The sequence below is a fragment of the Gossypium raimondii genome, chromosome 1 (genome assembly GCF_025698545.1).
Source record: "Gossypium raimondii isolate GPD5lz chromosome 1, ASM2569854v1, whole genome shotgun sequence".
NCBI classification, from domain to species: domain Eukaryota; kingdom Viridiplantae; phylum Streptophyta; class Magnoliopsida; order Malvales; family Malvaceae; genus Gossypium; species Gossypium raimondii.
In genome coordinates, this window is record NC_068565.1 from 38653863 (window position 1) to 38679027 (window position 25165).

At 34.2% G+C, this 25165-nt stretch overlaps 3 protein-coding genes and 1 long non-coding RNA gene across 6 annotated transcripts; 2 read left to right on the forward strand and 2 right to left on the reverse strand.

The window, feature by feature from the left end:
- Positions 1 to 2255: 2255 nt before the first annotated feature.
- On the forward strand, positions 2256 to 4512 carry LOC128039732 (uncharacterized). Its single transcript, XR_008194209.1, has 3 exons — positions 2256 to 2338; positions 2807 to 2891; positions 4265 to 4512. It is a non-coding gene; the product is annotated as an uncharacterized LOC128039732 (long non-coding RNA).
- Positions 4513 to 5443: 931 nt separating this feature from the next.
- LOC105785767 (uncharacterized) lies at positions 5444 to 8281 on the reverse strand. Its single transcript, XM_012611919.2, has 4 exons — positions 7911 to 8281; positions 7553 to 7828; positions 7216 to 7353; positions 5444 to 7025 (listed from the first exon to the last, which is right to left on the reverse strand). The coding sequence occupies exons 1-4, from the start codon at positions 8220 to 8222 to the stop codon at positions 5481 to 5483; spliced, it is 2271 nt and encodes a 756-aa protein (XP_012467373.1). The 5' UTR covers positions 8223 to 8281; the 3' UTR covers positions 5444 to 5480.
- A 3681-nt stretch (positions 8282 to 11962) lies between these two features.
- LOC105785766 (uncharacterized) lies at positions 11963 to 18514 on the forward strand. Its single transcript, XM_012611917.2, has 9 exons — positions 11963 to 12200; positions 12838 to 13631; positions 14261 to 15405; positions 15705 to 15885; positions 15965 to 16171; positions 16366 to 16539; positions 16964 to 17161; positions 17751 to 17861; positions 17996 to 18514. Exons 2-9 carry the CDS (start codon positions 12930 to 12932, stop codon positions 18308 to 18310), a joined length of 3033 nt encoding a protein of 1010 aa, XP_012467371.1. The 5' UTR covers positions 11963 to 12200; positions 12838 to 12929; the 3' UTR covers positions 18311 to 18514.
- Positions 18515 to 19289: 775 nt separating this feature from the next.
- On the reverse strand, positions 19290 to 22339 carry LOC105785768 (OVARIAN TUMOR DOMAIN-containing deubiquitinating enzyme 4). 3 transcript variants are annotated; one of them, XM_012611920.2, is made up of 6 exons: positions 22128 to 22339; positions 21450 to 21571; positions 21090 to 21130; positions 20771 to 20869; positions 19968 to 20132; positions 19290 to 19555 (listed from the first exon to the last, which is right to left on the reverse strand). In XM_012611920.2, exons 1-6 carry the CDS (start codon positions 22159 to 22161, stop codon positions 19537 to 19539), a joined length of 480 nt encoding a protein of 159 aa, XP_012467374.1. In that variant the 5' UTR covers positions 22162 to 22339; the 3' UTR covers positions 19290 to 19536. The 3 variants fall into 3 exon arrangements, with proteins under 3 accessions (XP_012467374.1, XP_012467375.1, XP_012467376.1); XM_012611921.2 differs by having other exon boundaries at positions 19290 to 19552; positions 22128 to 22336; XM_012611922.2 differs by lacking the exon at positions 22128 to 22339 and adding an exon at positions 21855 to 22017.
- Positions 22340 to 25165: the final 2826 nt, after the last annotated feature.

The following is a 25165-nucleotide window of genomic DNA, read 5'->3' on the forward strand; positions in this document are numbered from 1 at the left end:
TTTGATACCTATGCTCCAGTAGCAAGAATTGTTACAATTAGACTCTTAATATCACTTATCTTTTTATATAATTTGGTTGTTCACCAAATGGATGTTAAAATTGCAATTTTAAATGGTGAATTGGAAGAGGAAGTGTACAGGGAACAACCAGAAAGATTTGTTGTTCTAGGACAAGAGCATAAGGCATGTAAGCTTGTTAAATCTTTATATGGGCTTAAACAAGCACCAAAATAATGGCACCAAAAGTTTGACAATGTTGTTTTTGCTAATGGCTATAAAATAAACGAACCCGATAAGTGCATATATAGCAAATTTGAAAATGGAAAAGGTGTCATAATTTGTTTATATGTAGATGACATGCTCATTTTTTGCACGAATTTGGAACAAATAGAAAACATAAAGAAATTCTTGTCAAACAACTTTGCTATGAAGGATATTGGTGTAGCAGATGTTATTCTTGGGATTAAAATAGCCCAAGATGAAAGCATTATAGTTTTACAACAATCACATTACATTGAAAATGTGCTTAACAAGTTTGATCTTTTCAACTGTATACCAGCATCTACACCCATAGATCCTCAAATAAAATTAGTATCTAATGCTCGTAGGAAAATTAATCATTTGAAATATGCAAGTCTAATTGGTTTTCTTACGTGCATAATGACTTGAACAAGACTAGATATTACATATGCTGTTAGGAAATTGAGTAGGTACACAAGTAACCCAAGTAGTTTGCATTGGAAAGCTTTGAATAGAGTACTTAGGTACTTAAAGAAAACCTTTAACTATGGATTGTGTTATAATGGATATCTTCCAGTTTTAGAAGGGTATTCAGATGCTAGTTGGATTACAAGTTTGGAAGCTCATGCATCTACTAGTGGATGGATCTTCATTCTTAATGGAAGAGTCATTTCTTGGGGTTCCAAGAAACAAACATGTATTACTGATTCCACAATGGTGGTAGAATTTATTGCATTAGCTATTGCATCTAAAGAAGCAGAATGGTTAAGAAATTTGCTTTATAATGTACCTTTATGGCCTAAGCCAATTTCACCTATTTTTATCTGTTGTGACAGTGATGCTACTCTAGCAAAGGCATATAGCCAAGTATATAATGGAAAGTCTAGACACATTGGATTGAGACATAGTTATGTCCGACAATTAATCTCTGATGGAGTGATCACTATTAATTATGTGAGGTCAAGTGAAAATTTGGCAGGTCCTTTGACAAAAAGTCTTGCTAGAGATGCAGTAAAAAGGACCTCAAAAGGGATGGGACCCAAGCCTATTAATTAAAGTCACCCATGATGGAAACTCGACTCAACGCTTAGTATAACGTCAAGTCTTGAATTCAATGAGACAAAGTACATCATTAGTATGTGACTGTTAGCACTATAAATAAATCCATCCTAAGATTAAAGTGCTAGGTACCCGAAATGATAAGGGAAGGATGAGTAATGTACTTTTAATGGACATATAACATAAATATGTTAGAGTGTTATAATTACGGGAACACTCTTGATGGGATCTACCTATGTGAGTGGAAGTGTGGCCACTTTTAGGAGTTCAAGGGCTTGGCTCTGACTGCACTCATGAAAAGAAGACATAGACACATGGTCATAATAGTGTCCCTAGATACTATGCATTGACCGATGCTGAAATCATTGTGTGAGATGTGTTCGGTTAATCAAATGGAATAATTGGTTCAAAGCTTAGTCTACCATGCAATTTCGATTAACTTTAACATGTTTTCACTAAGTGAAGGTTCAATTGTAAGATACCTTCATTTATGCAAAATGATTTCCAAGAATATCAAAATTTAAAATATTTTGAAAATGGGGGGAGATTGTTGGAACATTTTCAAATATTTATAGTGTAACAGCCCGATTCTGGGCCTAGTCGGAATAGTGGTTTCAGGACCACAAATCCGACGAGGGAAAATATGGTTATTATTATATTTTTATGGTCTACAATTTCACGGAAAATTTTTGTAAAAATTTTGTTCGAAAATTTCGACGTTTGGGCACTCAATTTAGTCAAAAGGACTAAATTGTAAATAGTGCAAAAGTTGAGTTCTACATCTTAGAGGTGTCTAATTGTTATGAAATTTTAAATTGGAGGTCTTTATGTGGTAATTAGACCATTAGTTAGTTGATGGACAAAATAGACATAAGAAATGGGTGAAATAGATTTTTTTTAAATGGGGCATTTTAGTCATTTGGTTATTAAATAGAATTAAATGGGAAAAAGATGGCAAAATATGCTCATCTTCTTCATGGTGAACGAAATCAGCAAGGAGGAAGCCATATTTAGGGTTTTTAAGCTTTCAAGCTCCATAGTAAGTGATTCTAAGCCCCGTTTTTAATGTTCTTCGTATTTTTGGAGTCCCTAAACTTGGTTTAGCTTATTCTACCATTAATTCGTGTTAGGGTTCATATTTGGAAAAATACCCATAGGTGAAATGTGTTTATTTTTCTGTTTTATGGTGGAATATGAAGCTAGAGATTATGTTAAACAACTTTTGCTAAGCAATTTTAAGCGAAAACGGGTAAATAGACACTGATCGGTAAAAATAATTAATATTCAAAAGTATGTGTTGGAGTGGGAATTTGATGTTTCCATAGAAGGGAAAAATGTTCAGCATGTTATAAAACTTAAGAATAAGTGATGAAGTTTAATTTCCGAGCTTAGGGACAAAAGTGTAATTATGCAAAAGTTTGGGGGCAAAATTGTAATTTTCAAAAAGTTGGGTGGTGGATTATTTTAATAAATGTGAATATTAAACGAGTTAAATTTGCTATTATAGATCAAGAAAGACGTGAAGAGTATATCAAACGGGGAAAAGAAAAGATAGTGGAGTAAAGTGCAAAATTACGATATTTTGCACCGAGGTAAGTAAACACGTGACTTAATGTATTATTTTGATATTATTTGATATATGTTTAGATTTATTTGGAATTAAAATAAATGTTTGGCAATATCCTAAAAATGTTGTTAAATTGGGAAAGGTGATAAAGGGTTGCAATATATGGTTTATGGGTTGAACACTGGAATAAGCGGAGTATGTTGTATATAAAAGGGGTTCTTGTGTGCTGATTCCCGATTCATGGGTGGTGCTATGCGTGATCCACCATATCTTTGAAATGTGAAAGGGGTTGCTATGTGCTGATTCCCAGGGGTTGCTAAGTCTTGATTCCCGATTTCATTGGTGGTGCTAAGTCGATATCCACCATATCTTTGAAATGAAAAGGGGTTGCTATGTTCTTATTCCCCAGGGGTTGCTAAGTGCTGATTCCCGATTTCATTGGTGGTGCTAAGTGCGATATCCACCATATCTTTGAAATGAAAAGGGGTTGCTATGTCTTGATTCCCAGGGGTTGCTATGTCTTGATTCCCGATTCGGTGGTGGTGCTAAGTCGGGATCCACCAATAACGGTTAACATTCAGTGTTCAACGAAAAAGTATGGAAGGTGAATATTGCCATATGGTGGAAAATTTTATGGGGTAAATATTGAGTTGAATCTTGAATCGATCCATGTATGAGATGGGAGAAAATATCAAAAACACAAAAGGAACGATTTAATTATAAACTGTGTTGAACAACAGCAATTGGGTAACTTTGAAAAAATCACCATAAATGGTGGAAAATGAATGGGAAGCTGAATAATATATGAAATTGAAGTTGAATGTATCTATTCTCATATGAAAGAAATAGAATAAGCAAAAGAGTTGTATTTTGGAGATATCTGAATTTTCTTGAAATAGGGCTGGATTGATTTCGAGATCCCCTGTTCTAACTTTGGAAAATTACCAAAAATTGTAAAAAAAATAATTATGGCATGAAATTTATATCCCTGGAATCCTTATTGAGTCTATTTTTATTAGAAACAAGCGAAACCATTTTTCAAATTTTTTACAGAGAGTTAAGTGAATTTTAGTGAGGAAGGGTCAGAACCGTTGGGCAGTGAAACAGGGGAAGGTTTAATGAATAAACTGTACTAATTGGCCGGGTCAAAAATTCTAAAATTTTTATGGTGAAATGGTATATGAGTCTAGTTTCAGGGAAAATTTACGGAACTCAATTTGGAGCCCTGTAGCTCCAGCTAAAAATCAATTAGCGACTATGACGGAAATTGCCTAAACAATAAAGTTATTCATGAATAAGTTTATATTTTGGTGTAGTTATGGGAGTAATTACTTATTTATCATGTGTTTACTTACTAAGCTATATGCTTACTCGATTTTATTTTTCTCTTGATTATAGTGACTTCCAACAACTCGGAAATTGGAACGAAGTCAGACAATCATCTACACTATCCTTCACATTTGGGGTATTTTACTACTAGTGTTCCGAAATTTTATGGCATGTATAGACAATTTATGTAATGTGGGATCATCATGTAAATATATGTTATGGTTCCCTTTTAAATGTAGTGTTTATTAATAGTTAATCTGTATGTGTGTTTATACAAATGAAATTGGTTGGTATATTGGAATGTGTTCTAAATTTGCAGGAGGTTTAAGCAAAAATAAGTAGGAATGCTGTCGAAATTTTTTAAAAATTTAGTAATACCTCATACTCTGTTCCGGTAAGGAATACGGGTAAGGGGTGTTACATATAGTGTTCCAATAACTATAAATGAATGAGTGTAATTAATCAAAAGTTATATTATTTGATTTTTTTGAAAAAGAATTATAACTATTTAAATAATATTATTTGAATAGTTATAATATTAAATGAATAATTATGTGTTTATTTTAAAGACATTATTATTTAGAAAGACACCTATTGAAAGATGTCTCTATGAAGAGACATGAAAATTCCTATAAATAGGAATGAGATTTCATTTGGAAAACGCACCTTCTTTCTTTCCTTCCTTCATTTTCTAATATTATTAGATTATTCTATAAAGTATTACTGCAGAAATCCTCTATAGAAATTGAGTTTCTTGTTATACATTGCTCAGTGTGTAGTGGGCTATTCTCGTTAGTGCAAAATGCAAATAGTCATTGGCTTCATTGTATCCTCAAGGTTAATTTGCTTGGAACTCATTTGCACACCGAAGATAGGTGAGGGCGAATATAACCTTAAATATAATGACTTGATACACGCCTTGGAGCCTTGTCCTATTTCTTCTTTTTCTGTTCGAGCTCCATTCGTGTGTTCAAGATTTTCTTCACCGAAGATTTGTACTAACATGTCTCTCAGGTTTCCAAGACTATCCAACTGTCTTATATAAATATATAAGATGAATTGAGAGCAATTTCTATATATAACATTTCAATTGAATTTTTGTATAAACATGTTACTAATTTTACCATTTATTTAATATTGTATATTTATAATTGATATAATTTTTTTATTTTTTTGTTCAACAATATAATTTCCATAAAATGATTTATATAAATTTCAAGTTGTGGAAATTGGATATATTGTGGAAAAAGTAACATCGAATAAAATTTCATTTGATCAGCAAGAATTACAGTTGTTTTTGTTTGCCAAAAATGGCTTCACTTGTCACAAGTCGAATCCCTCTCACCCACAGTTCAGCCATTTGAATCCCACCATCACACACGAAATGCACCTCCTTGTTCTTTGTAGTCACCACATGGAACATTCCCGATTCTTCCACATCGAACTTCCTTCTCCGGTTCCATCGGAATTTTTCACTTGGACCGACATCCGCTGCTTTGCATATCACATTTCTCCTACTTGATTTGCCCCATCGCAGAATGCCTCTGGTCTCCATCATCCTCAGTACTTTGCTATGAGGTGATCCTTTACCACCCCTAGTGTGCTTCTTCACTTGGCTTCCATCCACAACCAGAGCTCGAGCAAGCTCATTCAGAATGATATTTTCCGCATCGTTTCCATACCCTTTTTTCCTCGCAAGCAATAGAGCTGTTTCGTGCCTTGCGTTTTCGATGTTGCATTTTGCACCACAAGAGATTAGAAGCTCACAGACTCCACCATAACCTCCTCTTGCTGCTAGCATTAGTGGAGTGTATCCATCAGCATCGAATGCATTAACATCGTAGCCTCTACTAGTTAATATGTGAACCAAATTCAGGTCTCCGCGTTTTACCGCACGGTGTAGAGCATAAAACCCAATGGGACCATTTGCGTCTTCAAGTGCATACTCCAACATTAGCTGGTCGAATACATCGCCCTTCTGGTTTAACTCCAATAAGCTTATGGCAGTATCACCGTATTTGTTAGACAACTTTATATTAGCACCAGCACGAAGAAGCAACTCAAAGGCTTCCAAATGGCCTTCTGATGCAGCAATCATCAGAGCTGAATTTCCATCGTCATCTTGTTCATGAAGATCAACATCTGCCTTTTCAAGGAGTTTCTTCAAAGCTTCAATCTCATTTCCATGGACGGTGAACATCAAAGGAGAAAATACAGAGGGGTTGCTTGATTGAGGTGTCTTCCCGGCTAGAATCACATCTTGAACTGCTTGCTGGAAGCCATGATTCCATCTGGCTAACCCTGCAATGGAGCTTGCACTTTGGCCAGCGGAGTTTACCAATCCAAAGTCAGCCCCAGCTGAGGCCAGTACTTTAAGGCAATCCCCATGTTTGTATCTAGCACAAATCATAAGCGCGGAATCTCCAAAAGCTGTTCGAGAATCGATATCACAACCACCTACAATTAGGCATTGAAGAACTTCAACAAATCCTAGTTTCGCAGACAAATGTATGGGGCGTAATGCTGTTTTGGAAGTTGTTTTAACTGGAAATTCTATGTCGGCACCGCAATTCAGAAGCACTTCAACAGCTGATGCATTGTTACATAAGATGGCATGGTGGATGAGGGTCCTGCCACAGTGAAGGCTGTTTGGGGAGATGTGTCGAAGCAGCAACCGCAAGATGGAACCACTGACTTCAAAGTACTCGACAGCGCACCATGTGATGGAATAAGCATCAGCTAGTCCAGCACCGACCCTAGTTTCTTCGCCTGTATCAATATCCCAAGACCAGGCTCCAACCCTCACCTTTAAGTCCATCTTGATGCCAGCCTGATCATCAGTTTTGAAAAAGTTAGTAATGCCATTTAAGAACACTCAGCAGATAAGTAAACAAGCAACAACTTGATTCAGAATAGCACTTTAAATCCCATGCAACAAAGAGTGCAAATTCAAAAAAAATTCTAGTACTCCAATGAAGGGAAGCTACAGATCTTGATCGACTATGTTCTAAGATGCTTACCAGCAAAAGTGATCTAACAATAGAGGTCTGTCTACAAATGACAGTGGCAGATAGTGCATTGCAGTCGATATTTGTGTATAGAGAAGGCTTGGAAGATCGAAGAAGCAGCCTATCAGTTGCATTGGCATCTACTCCACACTGTCAGCAATAAGAGCACAAACATCTTCAAGATAACCTCACCTCAAGTTATATGATCAATCTCAAAAGCTGATTTATTTACGGGGAAACCGAACTTCGGCAGTATGTCACCACATGACAGTGCTTTTTTTTAAGGACACATTAAAGTGCTTAAGAAATAAAAACGGGGTGAAATTTGTCATCATGAGAACTATTTTACCTTGATAAGCATGTCAACAACATCAACAAACCCCCTGCAACAAGCAGATACGAGTGCTCGTAAGGCAGCCTGCGGGCGAATCATGTCGGTCGCCATTAACCGCTTAGCGAGTTTTGCATACCCGAGGTAGCTTGACTCCAGCAACGCCTCCTCGCATGCTGCTTGACAAGCACCGGCATTGAGGAGCACCTCCAGGACATCCATATGACCTTCCCTGGTCGCCGCTGTGGTAGCATAGCCTCGAAACAATTTGTGGTCCACGTTAGCTCCTAGACTCTGCCAAATTAAAAAAAAAAAATTATGGCTTTGCTTTAATTGTCTCTCCCTCCTAGAGGTACATAAACATAAACTGTTTTACCAGCAACTTTTTAACGAGAAACATGTTTCCAACATGAGCAGCAAGAAACAAGGGCGTAACTTCGGTCTTAAACTCCTCATAATCGACAAGAACTTGGTGCGCCGCCTCTTCATGCAACAAAATCTCAGTCTTCTTGGACTTCAAGCTCACTGTTCCAATAAAGTTGACGTCCACAAAAGGATCGGCTAAACACTCGGACGCCAACTTAAAATCATTTCCATGTAAAGCATCGACGAGTCTTTGAGAAACCTCCTCTTCGTAATTGATTGGAAACACCAGTCCACCGCGAGAACCACCGTGTACTACTGTCATATTTTTCCTTAGACTGTGTGGAGGTTTGAGGGAAGTCTCATATCTGGGCCGTAAATGGCGTAAAAATAAAGAAAAAAAGGTTTGAGTTTGTTGTTGAATCGGCCACTTAAAAATGTTTGGTTGAGCTAAAGGTTTCTCTGGTTTGTTGAACCATCTGTTAACAGAAACGGTTGGCCTAATGCAAGGCTCCTGTTCTTAACCAATGAAACCAGACAAAGATTTGTCCTTAATTTTGTATGTCAGCCGGATTTGGCCTGCATCAATATGACAAGCATTGGAAATATCAAATAAGTCTTAAAGAATGGTGGAAATAACGTCTTTTAAATATATTAAAAAAATTCCTAAATTAACTAATTTCATTATCCCATCCCTACTCCAAGAGGCTCCAAAGTCATCAATATCATTCAAGTTATTATTATTAGTATTATTAACAATAATGTAAATAAGAAGGCTAAATTGCTGAACTCAAAGTCTGTTTTAATTTATAAATTTTGAAAAAGCAATTGATTATTTTAATTTCTAAAGGAACTTTTAGCAAGTTAGAAAAAGGTGTGGATAATATTTTAATGTTGCAATAAAACATTGGAAATTTCATGTAATGTGATTTAATATGGATAATGAATACGTGAATAATTTATATTACAATTATTCTAAAATTAATGTAGATAATGCCACTTCATCATCTTTTAAAGACATAACACTGCTATTATATACTCTTCCGTACAATATATCCTCTCATTTAATGTAAATTGTTGATTTAAATATTAATTAATTATGATAAAAATAATGAGTAATTATAAAAATTGAAAAAAGGATAAATATAATAAATAGTAAATTAAAAAATAACATAAATATAAAAAATAAAAATCAATACAAAATGTTTTAAAGATATTTTAATATGTAAGCCTTAATGTATTTTAATCTAGTTCTTATGAAAAATGAGAGGAAAAATTTGAAATATATGTCATATTTAAAATAAAATTTGGGATTTAGGCCATTTTTATTGAAAATTAAGAAAATAAGTCGATTTTGGAGCAGAAGGCAAAAACGTGTCGTGTAGGATGCACTTTCAGGTGACATGGCATGGGGAATGGCAAAAATGTTCAAGTGACGTGGAGGAGAGAGAGTGAAAATGCATTCTACAGGGCGCGTTTTTGCCCTGCCCCATGCCACTTTCTGTAACACCCTATACCTGACCCAATCGTCTAGTCCAAACTATAAGATGTCATATTCGTTACCGGAGCAACTACAATCAATTACATTTAATTTATATCATTAAACATTTCAATTGAACGTAATATAATCATATAATACGATATAAAATTATTTACGGGTCTTATATGAGCTTACGAAAGCTCTTTTGCTTACCTGAAGTCAAATTAGGATTAAATTGCAATACTTTCAAAGTCTCAAGTTGACATCGTGACTTCAGAGGTTCCTCGTCATGATGCAACATACTAGCTAGACTCGTCGTGACATGAACGTCTGCTTCCAAAAGGTCCAATTCGGTACCTATTCGATTTACTCCAATTACACAAGTCAAATCTTCCTTTCATTCAAACAAGCCAAGATACCATAACCCAATGTTCATTCGTAAACATTTGCAAAACTTACACATTGCATCATATCAAAACACCATTTCAACTTATTTACTAACAGCATTTTACACACACCTCAAGTATTAGCTTTAAAATACCAACTCAATTCATCCACTTTAAAGCCATATATGATCATCAATTTCATTCGAATGTCAAAAATCTCAAAAACATAATTTGAACCATATTATTATGCCATATCTGGTTAACCATTAGTAACTCAACTTCAACATTATTATATTATGCAAAAATCGACTCATCTTAGATACATGTTATATATTTAATTAAAACGAGACTATACAAATATTGTTGAGTTGAGGATCTCTAGTTGGATGCTGGAAACACTTCTCATAACCTTGAGAATAAATTATACATGAGTATAGAGAAAATAAATCGTATGCTGAAAAATAAAGCTTAACGATATTTCCATGATTCAAGTCACAAAATGAACATATTCGATATAAGCATTCAATCCAAATATGCCACAATTCAACCAAAGCAGTCCGCGAAACAATACTCAAATGACATTCTTATACATTGTTTCAATAGACAATCTAACTAAACATACTATACCATACATTCTATTAACAAAGATATAGTCATTTCCTATTCAAATTTATATACTCATGAATGCATCATTATGATATTTAATCTTATTTCATCCAATGTTATTTAATCATTTATTTTATAATTAACTTTTCTTTCTCAAGTCTACTAACTCGTTCGAGTTCGATTCGATGCCTAAGGCTCGTATAAACTAATTCACATAGTTTTTCACATGCTGTTATATATCACATTTTGTATGAATTGTTTGATCATATCATGTTCAGTTCTAAATCCAATATGTTTGTTTTCCTTCTGGGAGCAAATAAGTTTTTGATAATTTTAGTTTTGATGATGTCTATTGTTTTGGTTCGAGTTTTAGGAGTGTTAGATTTTAGCGCATCATCCTTTATTTGAAATACTTGTATAGAATACACTTTAGGCGATTATGTTTCAAAGTCTTTGAAAAAAATAGTTAACATAAATTGTTTTTGGTCAAAATTAGAGTGTCCACTATTGGTAACAGTGACTAATGCTTCCGTCACTACAGGTGGTTTTCAAAAACAAACGTCTAACCATGAAATGTGCTCCATTCCCATGAGTAGAGATTGTTTTAATTAACATAGAATGCATGAAGGGTTGTTTGTTTGTATATGCATACCCAAATTGCTGTAGTTATTTGAAGGGGAAAATGGCATATGGCAAGTAGCGGTGTGTTGGTGTTTTATTTGTATTCACTTGACAACAATTGAGTGTTGAGAAAAGGATGCGTGGGAAGCATCCTCTAACATTTTCTTTTTTGGGCTTATTTGAACAACATTGTTAATGAAATATCTGTCATTAATTTGGTAAAAAATGTGACCATAGATATTAAATAGAAATATGGAGGCAGGGTGGGTGGGTGAAAATTTTCAACTCTTTAAAGCTGCACATGGGGAGTCTTGGATCTACCAAAACATTGCCCATTTTTATTAGCTCAGATCAGATCCCTTCAAATTAATTTATCAAAATCAACTCTTAAAACTATCTCTATTTTTCAATTGAATGAAATCAGTCCATTCACTTTCGGAATCAATAAAATCCGATTATTTCATGAAATTTATAAGTAATTGAGTGATCTGAGTATTGTTGTTAATGCAAGAAGATAATGGTTAAAATGCGTTTAAATGTATCATCCTCCTATTAATAGGGTTGGAAAATGATATAATCAGAATCTATCTGAAATTATTAAAAAATCTCTAATATAAACTATAAACGGACATTAAGTATATAAAAAATTATCCTTATTTAAAACAAAAAAACCCTTGAAATGTTTTAGGATAATTTTTACTTGTAGCAACGATGTTTTATCCAAATTTTGAATCAGGTAACAGATAATAAATTTCATATTTCATTAATTTTGAAATAAAATGAAAATGATTAAATAAAGAAAAACAGTTAAATCTGTTTTCAAAATTTTAAAATAAAAATAAAATCAACGTAATTTAAAATATGTGCATGGATTAATGGAAACACAAACAGCAACGATAACAAAAATACCAAATCCGTAACAAAAGAAAAAAAAGGTTTCCTCTTTCTCCTCCTACAATTGCGACTTGTCGTAGCCTTTTCTGTTTTCACCGCTGTTTGTTTAAAAAAAGGCACATTAGTTCACAACAATTCACCCTTTTTCAACTCTAAACAGTAAACCTTCTCCCACTTTTTTTTCTTATTCCTTTCTTCTTTGCTACTGTTTCCTTAGCTGCCTCCACTGCCACACTTTCCTTTTTCTTCTACCTACATTTCTACTCTCGTTTTGTTTCCCTTTTTATATGATTCTTCTCTTCATCGGATGTTCCCTGTAAGCTTTTTTTTTTTTTTTGCTTTAATTATGTTTGCATGAAATGGGTTGCTTGTCTTTTGTCTATTGATGCATAGATTCTTTCTATTTTTAAGTTTTACTTCAGCATTGTCTAATTAATTCTCTTTTTTTTTCTGGTGTAAAATAAGGGTTTAATTTGTTCTTTTTGACTCTGTCTTTAGTTTGAGTTATCAAATGGTAGCATGATTGGTTGTTAACCTGTTTTTTTTCGAATTATATATATATATATATATATATATATTTTCCATTGGATATTTAGTGGTGGAGGTCCTCTTGAGATTCATGTACAGTAGGGTTCCTTTTAGCTCGATAAAGAAACATTTCTAATCTGTCTCTTTTTTTTCCCTTAAAATTATTATTATTATTTTATTTTAGCTTTAATAAATTAAACATTTGGAATACATGAACTTGATGAATGGAGAGTATATTGGTAAGAATGATTTGGACCCACGTTTTGTTTTCAGTTTGGTTCCTTCTCTTCTCTGCTTTGGTTGCTAGCGAGTCGGTTTTCCTGCCAAAGTCTTTTTCTATTTTTCATTTGCTTTAAACACTGTAATTCTTGTTCAATCTCTTTCAATGTATACTGTTTCTGATTATGCTTTTCCCCTAAATACAGATCTTTAATGTGTGGTTTTCAAAAACATGAAGCCATTTTGATTGATCATATTGATTAAGAGTGAAGGCCATAATTTCTTCAGAGACCAAACAATGGTTCTTGGCCTAAGAACTAAGAACAGAAAAGGCAACTCATATCAGGTTTCTTACATTGTATATGTAAAGGAAATTAATCCTTGGACACCATTGCAGTCTTTGCCAGCGGCTCAATCTTTATTGCTTCAATGGGAAAATGGTGATAAGAATTCTGGGTCCTCGGTTTCTAGTTTTAGGAATGGGAAAATCGAGTTTGGTGAGTCTTTCAGGCTTCAAGTAACTTTATCTCTGGAATCGTCCCGTAAGAGCACCAACCGTGATGGCTTCCAGAAGAATTGTTTAGAGTTCTACTTGTATGAGCCTCGAAAGGACAAGGTGGCAAAGGGTCAACTTTTAGGATCTGCTGTTGTAAACCTTGCAGATTATGGGATTATCAGGGAAACTATAAGCATTAGCACTCCTATTAACTTGAAGAAGAGTTCAAGGAACATAGAACAGCCTGTTCTTTATCTTACTATCCAGCCATTTGATAAAGGTAGCTCCAGCTCATCATCGAAAGGCAGCTTGCCAAAAGAAGTATCACTTGAAAAGGATGGGAGTGAATCTGTTTCTGGATCAATAAATGAAGGGAATGATGAGGAAACTGAGATTGCCTCTTTTACTGATGATGGTGATGATGGTCTTTCCTCACATTCATCTCGGACTGTTTCTTCATCTGTTTTTGATTCTTCTAGGGAGTCACATAGCCAACATGAGAAGGTATTTAAATTCATTATTCTCCTTTCGTTGTTTATTTCTAGTTACGTTGAATTGTCTCTATAATGTCTTTGAACAGAGGTTTGAAATTGGGTTGGATTTAAGATTTCTGAAATTGACTCGGCAGACTTTTGTTCTTGAAGCATTGCCATAATTTACATTTTCATTCAACTAAGAAATACTTATGCTTTCACAAATCTAGATTCTGCTCTTGGTGGTGTTATTATTTGATGCACATGCACCTTTCTGAAAAGCTAAAAAAAATCAGGATTTTTGTGCTTTAGTTTAGTTTTTATTGTATAATTAATATAGGGAAGGGGGAGCAAACTTGGGACAATTTTTGAGGTAAGATATGGCTGGCAATTAGGCCATACCTCAGCTTGAAAATTGCTAGGAGCAATAAGTTGAGCAACATTATATTTGCAGTGATAAATTTGTAGATCACCTTTTAACCACTACATAAGCCAATATGTCAGTTTTGGGCAGTCACTCAGATTGCAGTTCCTTAGGTACCAGCATGCTTCTATTCTAGGAGGACTGTAGTAGTTCTGGTTAATTTGGTGGCTCATAGCTGTCATCCTAGCAAAGCTAGGATTTCTGAATGTTTAATAGCAAGTCACTATTGACTACAGATTGGATTGGAATCAGCAAATGGTGGTATAGGAAGACTTGGGCTCAGTCTTCCTTCTGATGGAACATCTGCAAACTCAGGGGTAAGTCCGGCGGTTGAAGCATTCAAGCAAGTAAATGGGAATACATCTCATTTATCTTCAATGTACTTGTCCTCCAATCCCGAGAATCCTGTAAGTCATCCAATGGGTAAAGTTTCTTCCTCAGAGGCATGTGTTGCTGTTCCAGTAGATGTGAACTTGAATCATGTAAAAGATAAAGACTCCCATAGCAAAAGAGAGGGAGCTAGAAAAGCATGGAGGCATGACCAATGCCATGTAAACAGACATTTAAGTAGCAATTCACGTGTTGGCCATTGGAAGGGAAATGCTGAAAAGTCACCATGGGAAGATGAGCTGGATAACCAGATTTTGGGCCCCGAGGAATATTCTCTTCAGGACAGGTTAGGTTTTAGACCACCTCAAGATTCTACGAGAAAGCAAGTTGCATTGAGGAGTAACACTTTTGCATCCAGCTCGACAGCAACTGAAGTGAAAGGTGGCTTCCTTGCAAATGATAGGCAAAAGCGTGTGACACCTGTTCAGTTGCATGTTGACAAAGGTACGAGTAACGGACTATCAAAGATCCAGTTTATGGAGAAGGCGAAGGAAAATTATATCCCTGAGAAGACTTCTAATGGTACCACAAGTGATATACTTGGTTCAAGGGAAGAAACTGCAAACAGCTTTTCTAACCGCAAAGTTGACTCAGGTAACAGTTATGGGCTGCTAAAGAAAACTGAGTTTGCAAAGAAGGCAAAGGAAAATGATATTCCTGAAAAGATTCATTGTGGTTCTACAAGTGACACATGTAATAAAAGCAAAGAAAATAGAAAAAGCTTTTCCAACAGCAAAGTTGAGTTGGAATCCAAAATTGAAATGCTCGAAGAAGAACTAAGGGAAGCTGCTGTTGTTGAGGCTAGTCTTTATTCCGTTGTTGCTGAGCATGGAAGTTCTACAAACAAGGTTCATGCTCCAGCTAGAAGACTTTCTAGATTCTATCTTCATGCTTGTAAAGCAAATACCCAAGATAAGAGGGCAAGTGCTGCAAGGGCTGCAATTTCAGGATTGGTATTGGTCTCTAAAGCATGTGGAAATGATGTTCCAAGGTGAGCACTAACACTTTCCATAACTTTTTTCCCTTTTAGAAAATGAATATAGGAGATTTTAGCTCCCACCTTAACAATTGTCAAAGATGCCAATTCGGTTTGCATGTTGTACAAATTTAAATTTAGTCTTCTGTGGCCCTAAGCTGACATTCAGACTGCAGATAAATGTATTTTTTTCTCATACCTATGCACACCTGGTTTCCCAATTCCACTTCTATTTTATTTTTTCAAAAGCTTCTCTCTTTGCGTGTACCTTTTACCTGATATTTGTTTGATCAATTTCTTTTCCATTTTCACAGGTTAACCTTCTGGTTATCAAATTCAATTGTATTGAGAGCAACTGTTAGCCACGCAATTGGTGAAATGCAGCTATTTTCGGAAGGTTCTGATGACTGGGTGGACCCTCAGACATTTTTACTTGCACTGCAAAAGTTTGAAGCTTGGATCTTCTCCAGAATTGTCGAGTCTGTGTGGTGGCAGGTCAATCCTTTCTTTAAGCTCACATCATAATGTCTTCAGAAGTTATACCTGACATTATTTCCCTCTATATACTTGCCAGACTTTGACTCCATATATGCAGTCTGCTGCTGCAAAGAGCTCATGCTCGAAGAAAAACTCTAGCAGAAGATATGGATTAGGTGATCAAGAGCAGGGGAGTTTTTCAGTTGAGCTTTGGAAGAAGGCTTTTAAAGATGCCTGTGAGAGGCTTTGTCCCATTCGAGCATGTGGGCACGAATGTGGCTGCTTAGCTGTGCTGGCTAAATTGGTATTATGATATACTATAGCTTGTTTTCATCTATGCATAATAAACTTGGTCCTGGGTCTTATGCTTATTCATGTTCATAATGTCTCTTAGTAAAGAGATGAGGCGATGTCCTTGTTTCTTATGATTTTATTATCTAATTGGAAGGCTGTTGAAATGCGAATTTGAGATAAACATTGTTGTCTGTTCATCATTAGGTCATGGAGCAATTGGTGGGTAGATTAGATGTTGCAATGTTCAATGCTATTCTTCGTGAATCAGCTGAAGAAATGCCAACAGACCCTGTTTCTGATCCAATAAGTGATTCAAAGGTTCTTCCTATCCCTGCAAGCAAATCCAGCTTTGGGGCAGGTGTACAATTGAAAAATGCTGTGAGTAATGGGTTCCCTGTTCTATTGAGCTACTTTAATTCTTAATTGCCTCCTTTATGTGCGACATCTGATATTGTTTCCATATATTTACGGGGAACTTGTATATGTGCTTCAAAAATATGCATTTATGGAACTTAGGTCTAAAACTGATATGCTGGACACAGTTGAATCTATCAATACCTGCAAATTTGGCCTATTAATATGTTTCACAGCCTCAGAAGTTTACTCCTTTAAAGAAGCTAAATGCTTGCACCTTGTGATTTCTTGCTCCAAATGTTATGTCAACAGATAATAAAAAATTGTGATTAGTATTTAATATTGCTTCACAGAAAATTGTTTTAATAATGACAAAAGAATACAAAAGCTTATTACATTTCTAGCATTTTACTGAAAGGATCCATTTCTGTTGGCCCTGTGTTACTAGATTGGAAACTGGTCAAGATGGCTAACAGATCTATTTGGCATTGATGATAATGAGAGTCCTGAAGATAGCAACGAAGTAGGTGACTGCAAAAATGCTGCATGTGAGGGTTCCTTCAAGTCCTTTTGCCTCCTGAATGCATTGAGTGATCTCATGATGCTTCCATCTGAGATGCTTGCGGATAGGTCCACAAGAAAAGAGGTATAGTTCTGGAATTACTGAAATTTTTCTTTTAAGGGTTAAATTGTTATTTGAGGCTTGAACTTGGAAACTTTTCCCATAATGGGGCTTGAGTTTGTTTTTTTGGTTTAAGTTAGGTCTTGGATTTAACAATTGTTCCCACATTGGTGCCTGGACTAGGCAATTATTCCCACTTTAGGGTTTGAACTTTTTTTGTCCAAGTTAGACTCTTAACTTGGCAATTGTTCCCACATTGGGACCTAAACTTGCAATTGTTCCCTCATTGGGGCATGAACTTTAGGATTTTACTAACTTGGACAAAAAAAAAAGTTCAAGCCCCAATGTGGGAATAATTGCCAAGTTCAGGGCCTAACTTGGCCAAAAAAGAAGTTTAAACCCCAATGTGGGAACAATTGCCAAGTTCAAGGCATAACTTGAACAAAAAAAAAAGTTCAGGCCCCAATGTGGAAAAAGTTGCTAACTTCAGGCCCCAAAATGTGATTTAACCCTTCTTTTAATTTCAGTAAACCAATATTTTATACCTCATTCCTCTGTCACCTAGTATTCCTGTCTGTTAATCTCATCTTCCCTTTGAATTTTATTGTTGAAGGTAAGCCCCAAGTTCAGCGTCTCCCTCATCATCAGGGTTCTTAACGATTTTGTACCTGATGAGTTCAACCCTAATCCAGTTTCACAGGCAGTTTTTGAAGCATTGGAAAAGGTTTGTCATAAAACAATATAAAAATTCTGCTTTAAATATAACTGTCCATTTCATTCATTAATTACCCTGCAATGTTGCAAGTTTGTGGTGCCGAGTTCTGTTTTCGGAGACTGATTTTTTTTTTCTTTTTTCAGGATCTTTCTGAGGGTGGGGAAGAGTCTATCACAAACTTTCCATGTATGGCTACTCCTATTGTCTATTCGCCACCTTCCGCAACTTCCCTAACCGACATTATAGGAAGCCAAGTCATGGAAAGGAGTAAGTCATTGGTACTTAGAAAATCATACACTAGTGATGATGAGCTTGATGAATTGGATTCACCCATGACCTCGATCATGATTGAGAACCCCCGCAGTTCTCCCAAAACCAATTGGATGAGAACGGGAAAGGGGGGCCGGAAAGTTGTTAGATATGAGCTAATCCGAGAGATATGGAAGGATGGTGAGTAGCAATGTTTATTTTTCATCCAACCCTGTCTTTTTTTGTATATAAGCACGTGAGCATAGGCTGGTTTTGTTAAGTTGTTTTGTTGGAGTTTTGCAAGAATTGGTATTTTCCTTAATATCATCGTACATATGTTACTACGAATCCCTATTGCCTACTGCATCTGTTGCTGTGATATATAAGGAAGAGGATTTCAAATATTTCTTAAATTCTGCTTTACATCAACATGTCATGTTATAGTCAAGGGTTCTTTTCCTTGATTTCTCCCATCACCCTCTTTATTCTTTGCTCTTTTTCAAAACAAAGAAACTGCAATTTGTGGATATAAAGATTCAGTGGCGGAACCTGGAAGTTTTGAGGTTTAATTAAACCTTTCAAAAATTTTGGGGTTTAATTAAAAGTTTTCAAAAATTTTAAGGTTTAATGATTTTTTCAAAAAACAAACCTAGGGGTCCAATTATTTTTTTTTAAAAGTGAAAAATTAATGAGTATTTTTAAAAAATTTAGAAAGTAGACGTAAGATTTTCAAAAAAAAATTAAAGGGCTTAATGGTAAATTTTTAAAATTTTAAAGGGCAAGGCCTCTCTTTCTCCCATGTTCCACCCTAGAAAGAAAATGCTGGAACTCAAAATTCATATTTATCAGATGCAAGACTGTAATTTGGGGAAAAGGAAAAAGAAAGTGATTGTGAATGTGAATGTGAATGTGGGAATTTAAAATTCAGATTTATTGTTGTTACATGAACTAACCAAATTACAATTCAAAAAAAAAAAATTATAAACAAAGAGTGTGTTCCTTTTGTTTTTGGATAAATACTCGATCAAAATCAAAATTTTACCTTATTTCATTTTCTAATGTCTTCTAGTTGAGTTTCCTTTGTTGTACCACATTCTTTTTGTACAAAAAAAAAAAAAAAGCCATAGTCTAGAGAGAGCATTGGATGCCACCTCATGGATTCTATATACTAACGAGTTAACTTAGGGATTATATATTAATGACTTGGCTTTATTGTCTTAATGAAAAGAGTGCCATATAAAGAAGAATATCCTTGTTCTTTGCAAGGTCATGGACCCTTGATCTAAATCAGGTCATTTCACATAAGATTATTTAGAATCCATGAATGAGAATTTTACTCCCAAGAACTTGGCACAGTTCGTATCATTACATTCACAACGGCATTACAGTACAGAATTCCTAGCATCACCTGTTTTAGGGTGCAATTATCCCCAAGTCATCTTTTCTTCCACCTGCTAAAAACCACCAACACCACTACTATCAGTGTTCCAGTAATCTGTTAGGAGCACTTGCTATTGTTAATTTATTATTGGCAAATTACAGCAGAAGAAAGAGATGCCTGTAATATCTGAAACACGTGCAGACCTAAAATGAACTTTTCTAACAGTAGCATACAAGTCAACATTATAGGACAAAAGGAGGGCAATTTACTTATACAAAGGAAGACGGCATCATCATCAGAGTATATGACCTTTTTCTTTTAACCAAAAAAAAAAAAGAGTATATGACCTTTTTCAAGCAGTCTCAGAAAAATACCCTCGATTAAGATAGGTATTACGTGAAGGGTAAAAAATCAGTAATGATGTTGTCAGTTATATGTCATGTCACTTACAATGAACATAAAACAAGTGAAGCAAGATATCTTACGGTTTAGAAGAGGCACTGTTTTCTGGACTCATCAATACATCATAGTGTCCATAACCATGATACAGAACTTTGATGGGGTTTTCCTTACCATACTCTTGACCATACTCGGATATAATTTTGAGGGTAACAGTATTCTTATCCCTCATGTAAACTGTTATTGGGGTCCTGTGGATGAAATATATATCATGTTAAGAGATTAGAAAGTTTTGATATATTGATAGCATTAAATTTAGTTATATTCCTATCCATCATAGCATCTCATAGAAACAAAAACAATGAATCACAGGGCTAATGTGATTCGGTTTCAGTTAACAAATTTTCATCTTATTTAAAAGTGATTGTTGCTCATAATAACACAGAGGTGGCGAAGCCTATCTGGAAAATTGTTTGTATGATTAATAATCAATGAAGTATTCAAAGGTTAAGTTTATTTGCAGTTGTGGACTAAAGAAAGCTAAGCAAACTATTGATCAATTCCTAAATCAAAATCTAGTATCTGAATATAACACATTCTTCTATTTGATTTATGTTTTTTCTTTTTTGTGTGTGTTAGAATTATTCTATTTGATTTATAGGGCAAGTTTGATGAAAGAAATCATAGACCAAGTAGTAATCTTCGTTTTTTTTTATTTTGGACCAGCAAGTAGTTATCTGGAACTAAATGTATCTTTCACTTCAACCACATACAGACATACATATATATATGTATATATAATTGCATGGGGCATAAATATTAGCTGATAAGCATATCCTGAGAAATAAGTTTGATGTCGAAAGCTAACAGAAAAGAAAAGAAAACTCACTGTAGGACATGTGAGCACATTAGCAGCTCAGGTTCTCCTCCCCAAATATGAGGCTGCCGCATCTGCACAACATAGTTGTCAAAATCACCCTCAAGGAACCTGCAAAAAGGTGTCAAGACTTGCTTTCTTGTAGTGTCAATGAATTGAAATTTGAAAGGGAGATGCTAATCAAGAAATTTTTTCAGCTTATCTCAGGAGATACCCCTAATTGTCCTACTTACTAGCAGAACCAATAGTTCAAGCTTTACTAACAACCAAGTAAAAGATATGCAGTCCTCTTCAACAACTTAATAGATCTTCCCAAAGAAGAAAAGCTTACCATTCAGTGTCTGCCCGCCTCTTGATGAATTCATCAACAACCTGTCAAGACATGTAATCTTTTATTGTAAGGAGAAAAATGTTCAAAGTAGTAGAAAAGCAAGCTGCACTTGGTTGATTGAGGGCCAATACAAAGTTAAAGCAGAAAGACATGAAAATGGATTGCATAGAAACAAAATTCCCTAGGGCTGAATGTATATGCCAAAATGAACTTAAAGCAACAAAGACATCTGCAGCTAACACAAAAATGAAAAGGGATTGCATAAAAAAAATTAAATTTCCGGAAAACCCATCAGTAGCAAGTACAACTAAAAACCAATTAATGCTTCATATAAAAGAGTAAAATAGAAAAGAAATGTACTTTATCTCTGAGTTCATCAGCAAGATCTTTCTGACAGCTCTCACTTGGAGACTGCTTCCCTGACCTCAGCCAAGCACCATGAATTACTGACCGGAACAAACATCTCCCATCACCAGGAATGCCTGCATTGAACAAGCTAAAATCTCAAACACATGCATTATGCCAAAAGCATATAGTTTTCCAATCATGAATAAGTTCGAACATAAAATGGGTTTGGTGCATATGGAGTTAGACACAAGCATGTATTTCAGTCGATCATAAATAAATTTACCGCCCAAACAATATCCATAACATTATCAAGAAATTAATGGAAGTGAAGAAGACAACTATTCAATTTCTAGCTAAAATGCTATCAAGTTCTTTGTTCAAACTTTCAAAAGATTAAGTAATTATAAAAAAAAGGACCTTCGCCGAATTCCATAATAATTGCAACAATGAACGACCTCACAATTTCAGAAGGTAATGAAAGGGCAAGAAAGAAGAGAAAACCATTATTAATCCAAACAAGTATGAAAGCCAAAATACAAAATCATCACAAACAAGTCACGCCGTCCAAGACGAAGTAAAGAATCTTACTTAAAAAAAATAAAATTCACGAAGTAAAGAATCTAATTTTGCAACAAAAGGAAAAGTTTGCAAATATACAAAATCAAGATAAGGTGGGAATTGGAAGGTTACCAATCCAAGTTTCCTGTTTAGGCATTCGTTTCATATTTTTTTAAACTAAATTTGAAAAGAGAGAGAGAGAGAGAGGAAAATCCTGAAAATCAACCAATCGACGAACAGTGCGGTTTTTGTGCAGGTAAAAAGAAAAGATTTACCGGTGAATAAAATTGGAGAGGGAGGTTGAAAGTGATGAGAGAATAATTTTCATTGTTTGTGGTTGGATGGCCAAGTTTAGAGAATCCCATTCCACTTCCACGCTTTTCCTCCTGTTTTTTTTCATTAATAATTACACAAGCAGAGAAGAGAGGATAGTAATACGTGGCCATTTATGATTTGTTGACATGAGGGCGACCAAATTGCAATTGCTTATTGTAACCGTTAAACTATTATTCCCGCTAAAATTTATAACTGCCGTTCTTTTGGCTGCCTGTTCCATTTGAACCAAAAAAAGTTAATTTCTGCTATTACTCCCTGTATTTTGAAACATTTATAGATTTAATCCTTATACTTTTATTTGGTCATTTTTGGTCCTGTACTTTTTAAATTTTTAAATTTTAGTCCTCACCAAATAGTAACTGTTAAATTCATTGAGTAAAGTTTTGCTATTTCTAAAATATGATGCATCAAATATATTATCATATGTGTATTACCATTTCAACTTATTATTTTTACATATTACTCATTAAAATCTAGTTAATGGTTTAACGACTATTATTTGCGTCAAGACTAGAATTTCAAAATTCAAAAAGCTTAGAGACTTTAAATGATCCAATTGGAGAAAATAGACTAAATCTATAATTGTACGCTTAGTACAAGATTAGTAATTGAATTTAACCTTACATATTTAATTGCTACAATTTGGGTTAAAGCTAAAAATTTGAAAAGTAAAGGACTAAAATTGACCAATTTGAAAAGTATAAGGACTGAAATTGAACAAATAGAAGTAGAAGGACTAAATCTACAACATTCATAAAATATAAGGATTAATAACAAATTTAACCAAAAATAGTAGTGAGCCAGCGTCTTCGGTACGCTTTCTCGTCTTCAACTTTCTGTCTTGTAGTTGACTTTTGTTGGATTTATGACTTTTGTTTTTGACTTAATATAAAAATTACTTCTAAATTATATTTGATTTTCTATTTCATACTTAATTATTTTGTTTTTATGAGAAGTCGATACCTCTGACAGTTAACAAATAGTTAACTATGTTGAATGATTACGTGAACCGAGGCAAAACAAAAAGTGACGTCATTATTTATTCTAAAAATTATATTATATGAACTAATCATCATTTAATGAGTTGACTAGAACTTTAGGTGTGATCTAAATTCAAGTCGAGTTAATTGCGTTGCTGTTAAGTTTTGCTGCCATTTTATAATTCACCAAATATATATAATGAAATATATGCTTCGAAATTAATTAATAATAATATATGTGATATTAAAATAAAAATATTAATATATATAATTGATTAAGGTAATAAATTGTGCATATAAATAAATTAAAATAAAACTTAGTTGAGAGGTGAATTTAAAATTTTTCAATTAAATCGATTATACGATTGACTCGTGACACCAACTCAATCGAGAATATTATTAATAGTGTAGATAAAATAATACCAAAAAATTAATAAAAGGGAATGTAAGTATAAAAATTGAAATATATACATAAATTTAAAAACTATTCAAAAATTTTAAAATATAAAAGTTAGAATAAATTTTAAATATATAAAATTTATTTTTAATTTCTAAAATTAACTTTTATACTATATATAATTATAAGAACATAAATATATAGAATTAAAAAAACCTAATATTCAAATTAAAGCTTTAAAATTATATAAATGTATTTTTATGGAAAATATGAAATTATAAAATTGAACTAAAATTAGAAAATTATATAATTCAATAAAATAAATTTATGAATTTTTATAATATATTAACTATGTAAATTATATATATATTGGGGATGGAAAGGTGGTCTTTCTTGTTCTATATGTTGATGGCATTATACTCATTGGAAATGATATAAGGACATTGTCATCAGTTAAATTGTGGTTAACTGATAGTACTAGAAAGAACATATGTTTTCTCCCTACTTATTGGTTAATTTGTTCCCATTTAGTTATCTTTAGCACATATTTTAGCATTTTCAGTTCAGTAAATTGCATTTTATAACTCAGTGGATCTTAACCTATTTATCCTTAATTTCATCATGTTTTGGTATTGATGTCGCTGCATGAGTATTTTCAAATTGCGCCCAGAATTGTCGCCGCACTTGATAGCTGTCCGGATAAGAAAAAAATGTGTGAGTTGTCCAGTCTGGTATAACTAACTTGTACGTATAGAGGCAGCATGATTCTGATGAAAGGACACATGTGCTATTGGGAAAAATATATATATATATTCACGTGAAAAGAAAAAGAGAAGAGCTTTTGGATTATCTTCTTTAATACATCTTTTGAAGCTTTCGGCTATGGCGGCTTAAGCCCCCTACGGGTGAACCGACCCTGAGTGCGATACAAGAGGGAGTTGAGAGATCAAGTTGAGATTTTCTAGGAATAGTATTCTCCACTTGTTTCTTTTATATTTCTTTCCTAAACGATGGTGATTACTTTCTATTTCATGTTTGTACTGAAGTACACATGATTTCTAGGTTAAATGTTATGTTATTCAATCTTGGTTCTATTGTCTAATCTTTGGGTTTGAATGTTTTTAGCATGGAAGTGTTATTGCAGTCACTAACACTGAAAAGTGCAGTGACATTTCAAGCTAACAAGCATGACAACGGAAGTTGCTTGAGGATTAGAGGAATTTAATCCACTTGTACTTAATTGTGTTCCATTGCCATTATTGGAAGGTGTGGTTAATGTGCATGTTTAAGTCTTAAATTAAATATGGAAGTTAAGCTTGGTAAGATATTCATTGCAATTTAATGCATCGATAATCACCTATCCTTTTATACCTTGTGAGCACTTGGTATTCTGTTGAATATTCACGTTGCGGATCTCGGTTTATCAATATCATATTTTATATTATTGTTTTCAAGTT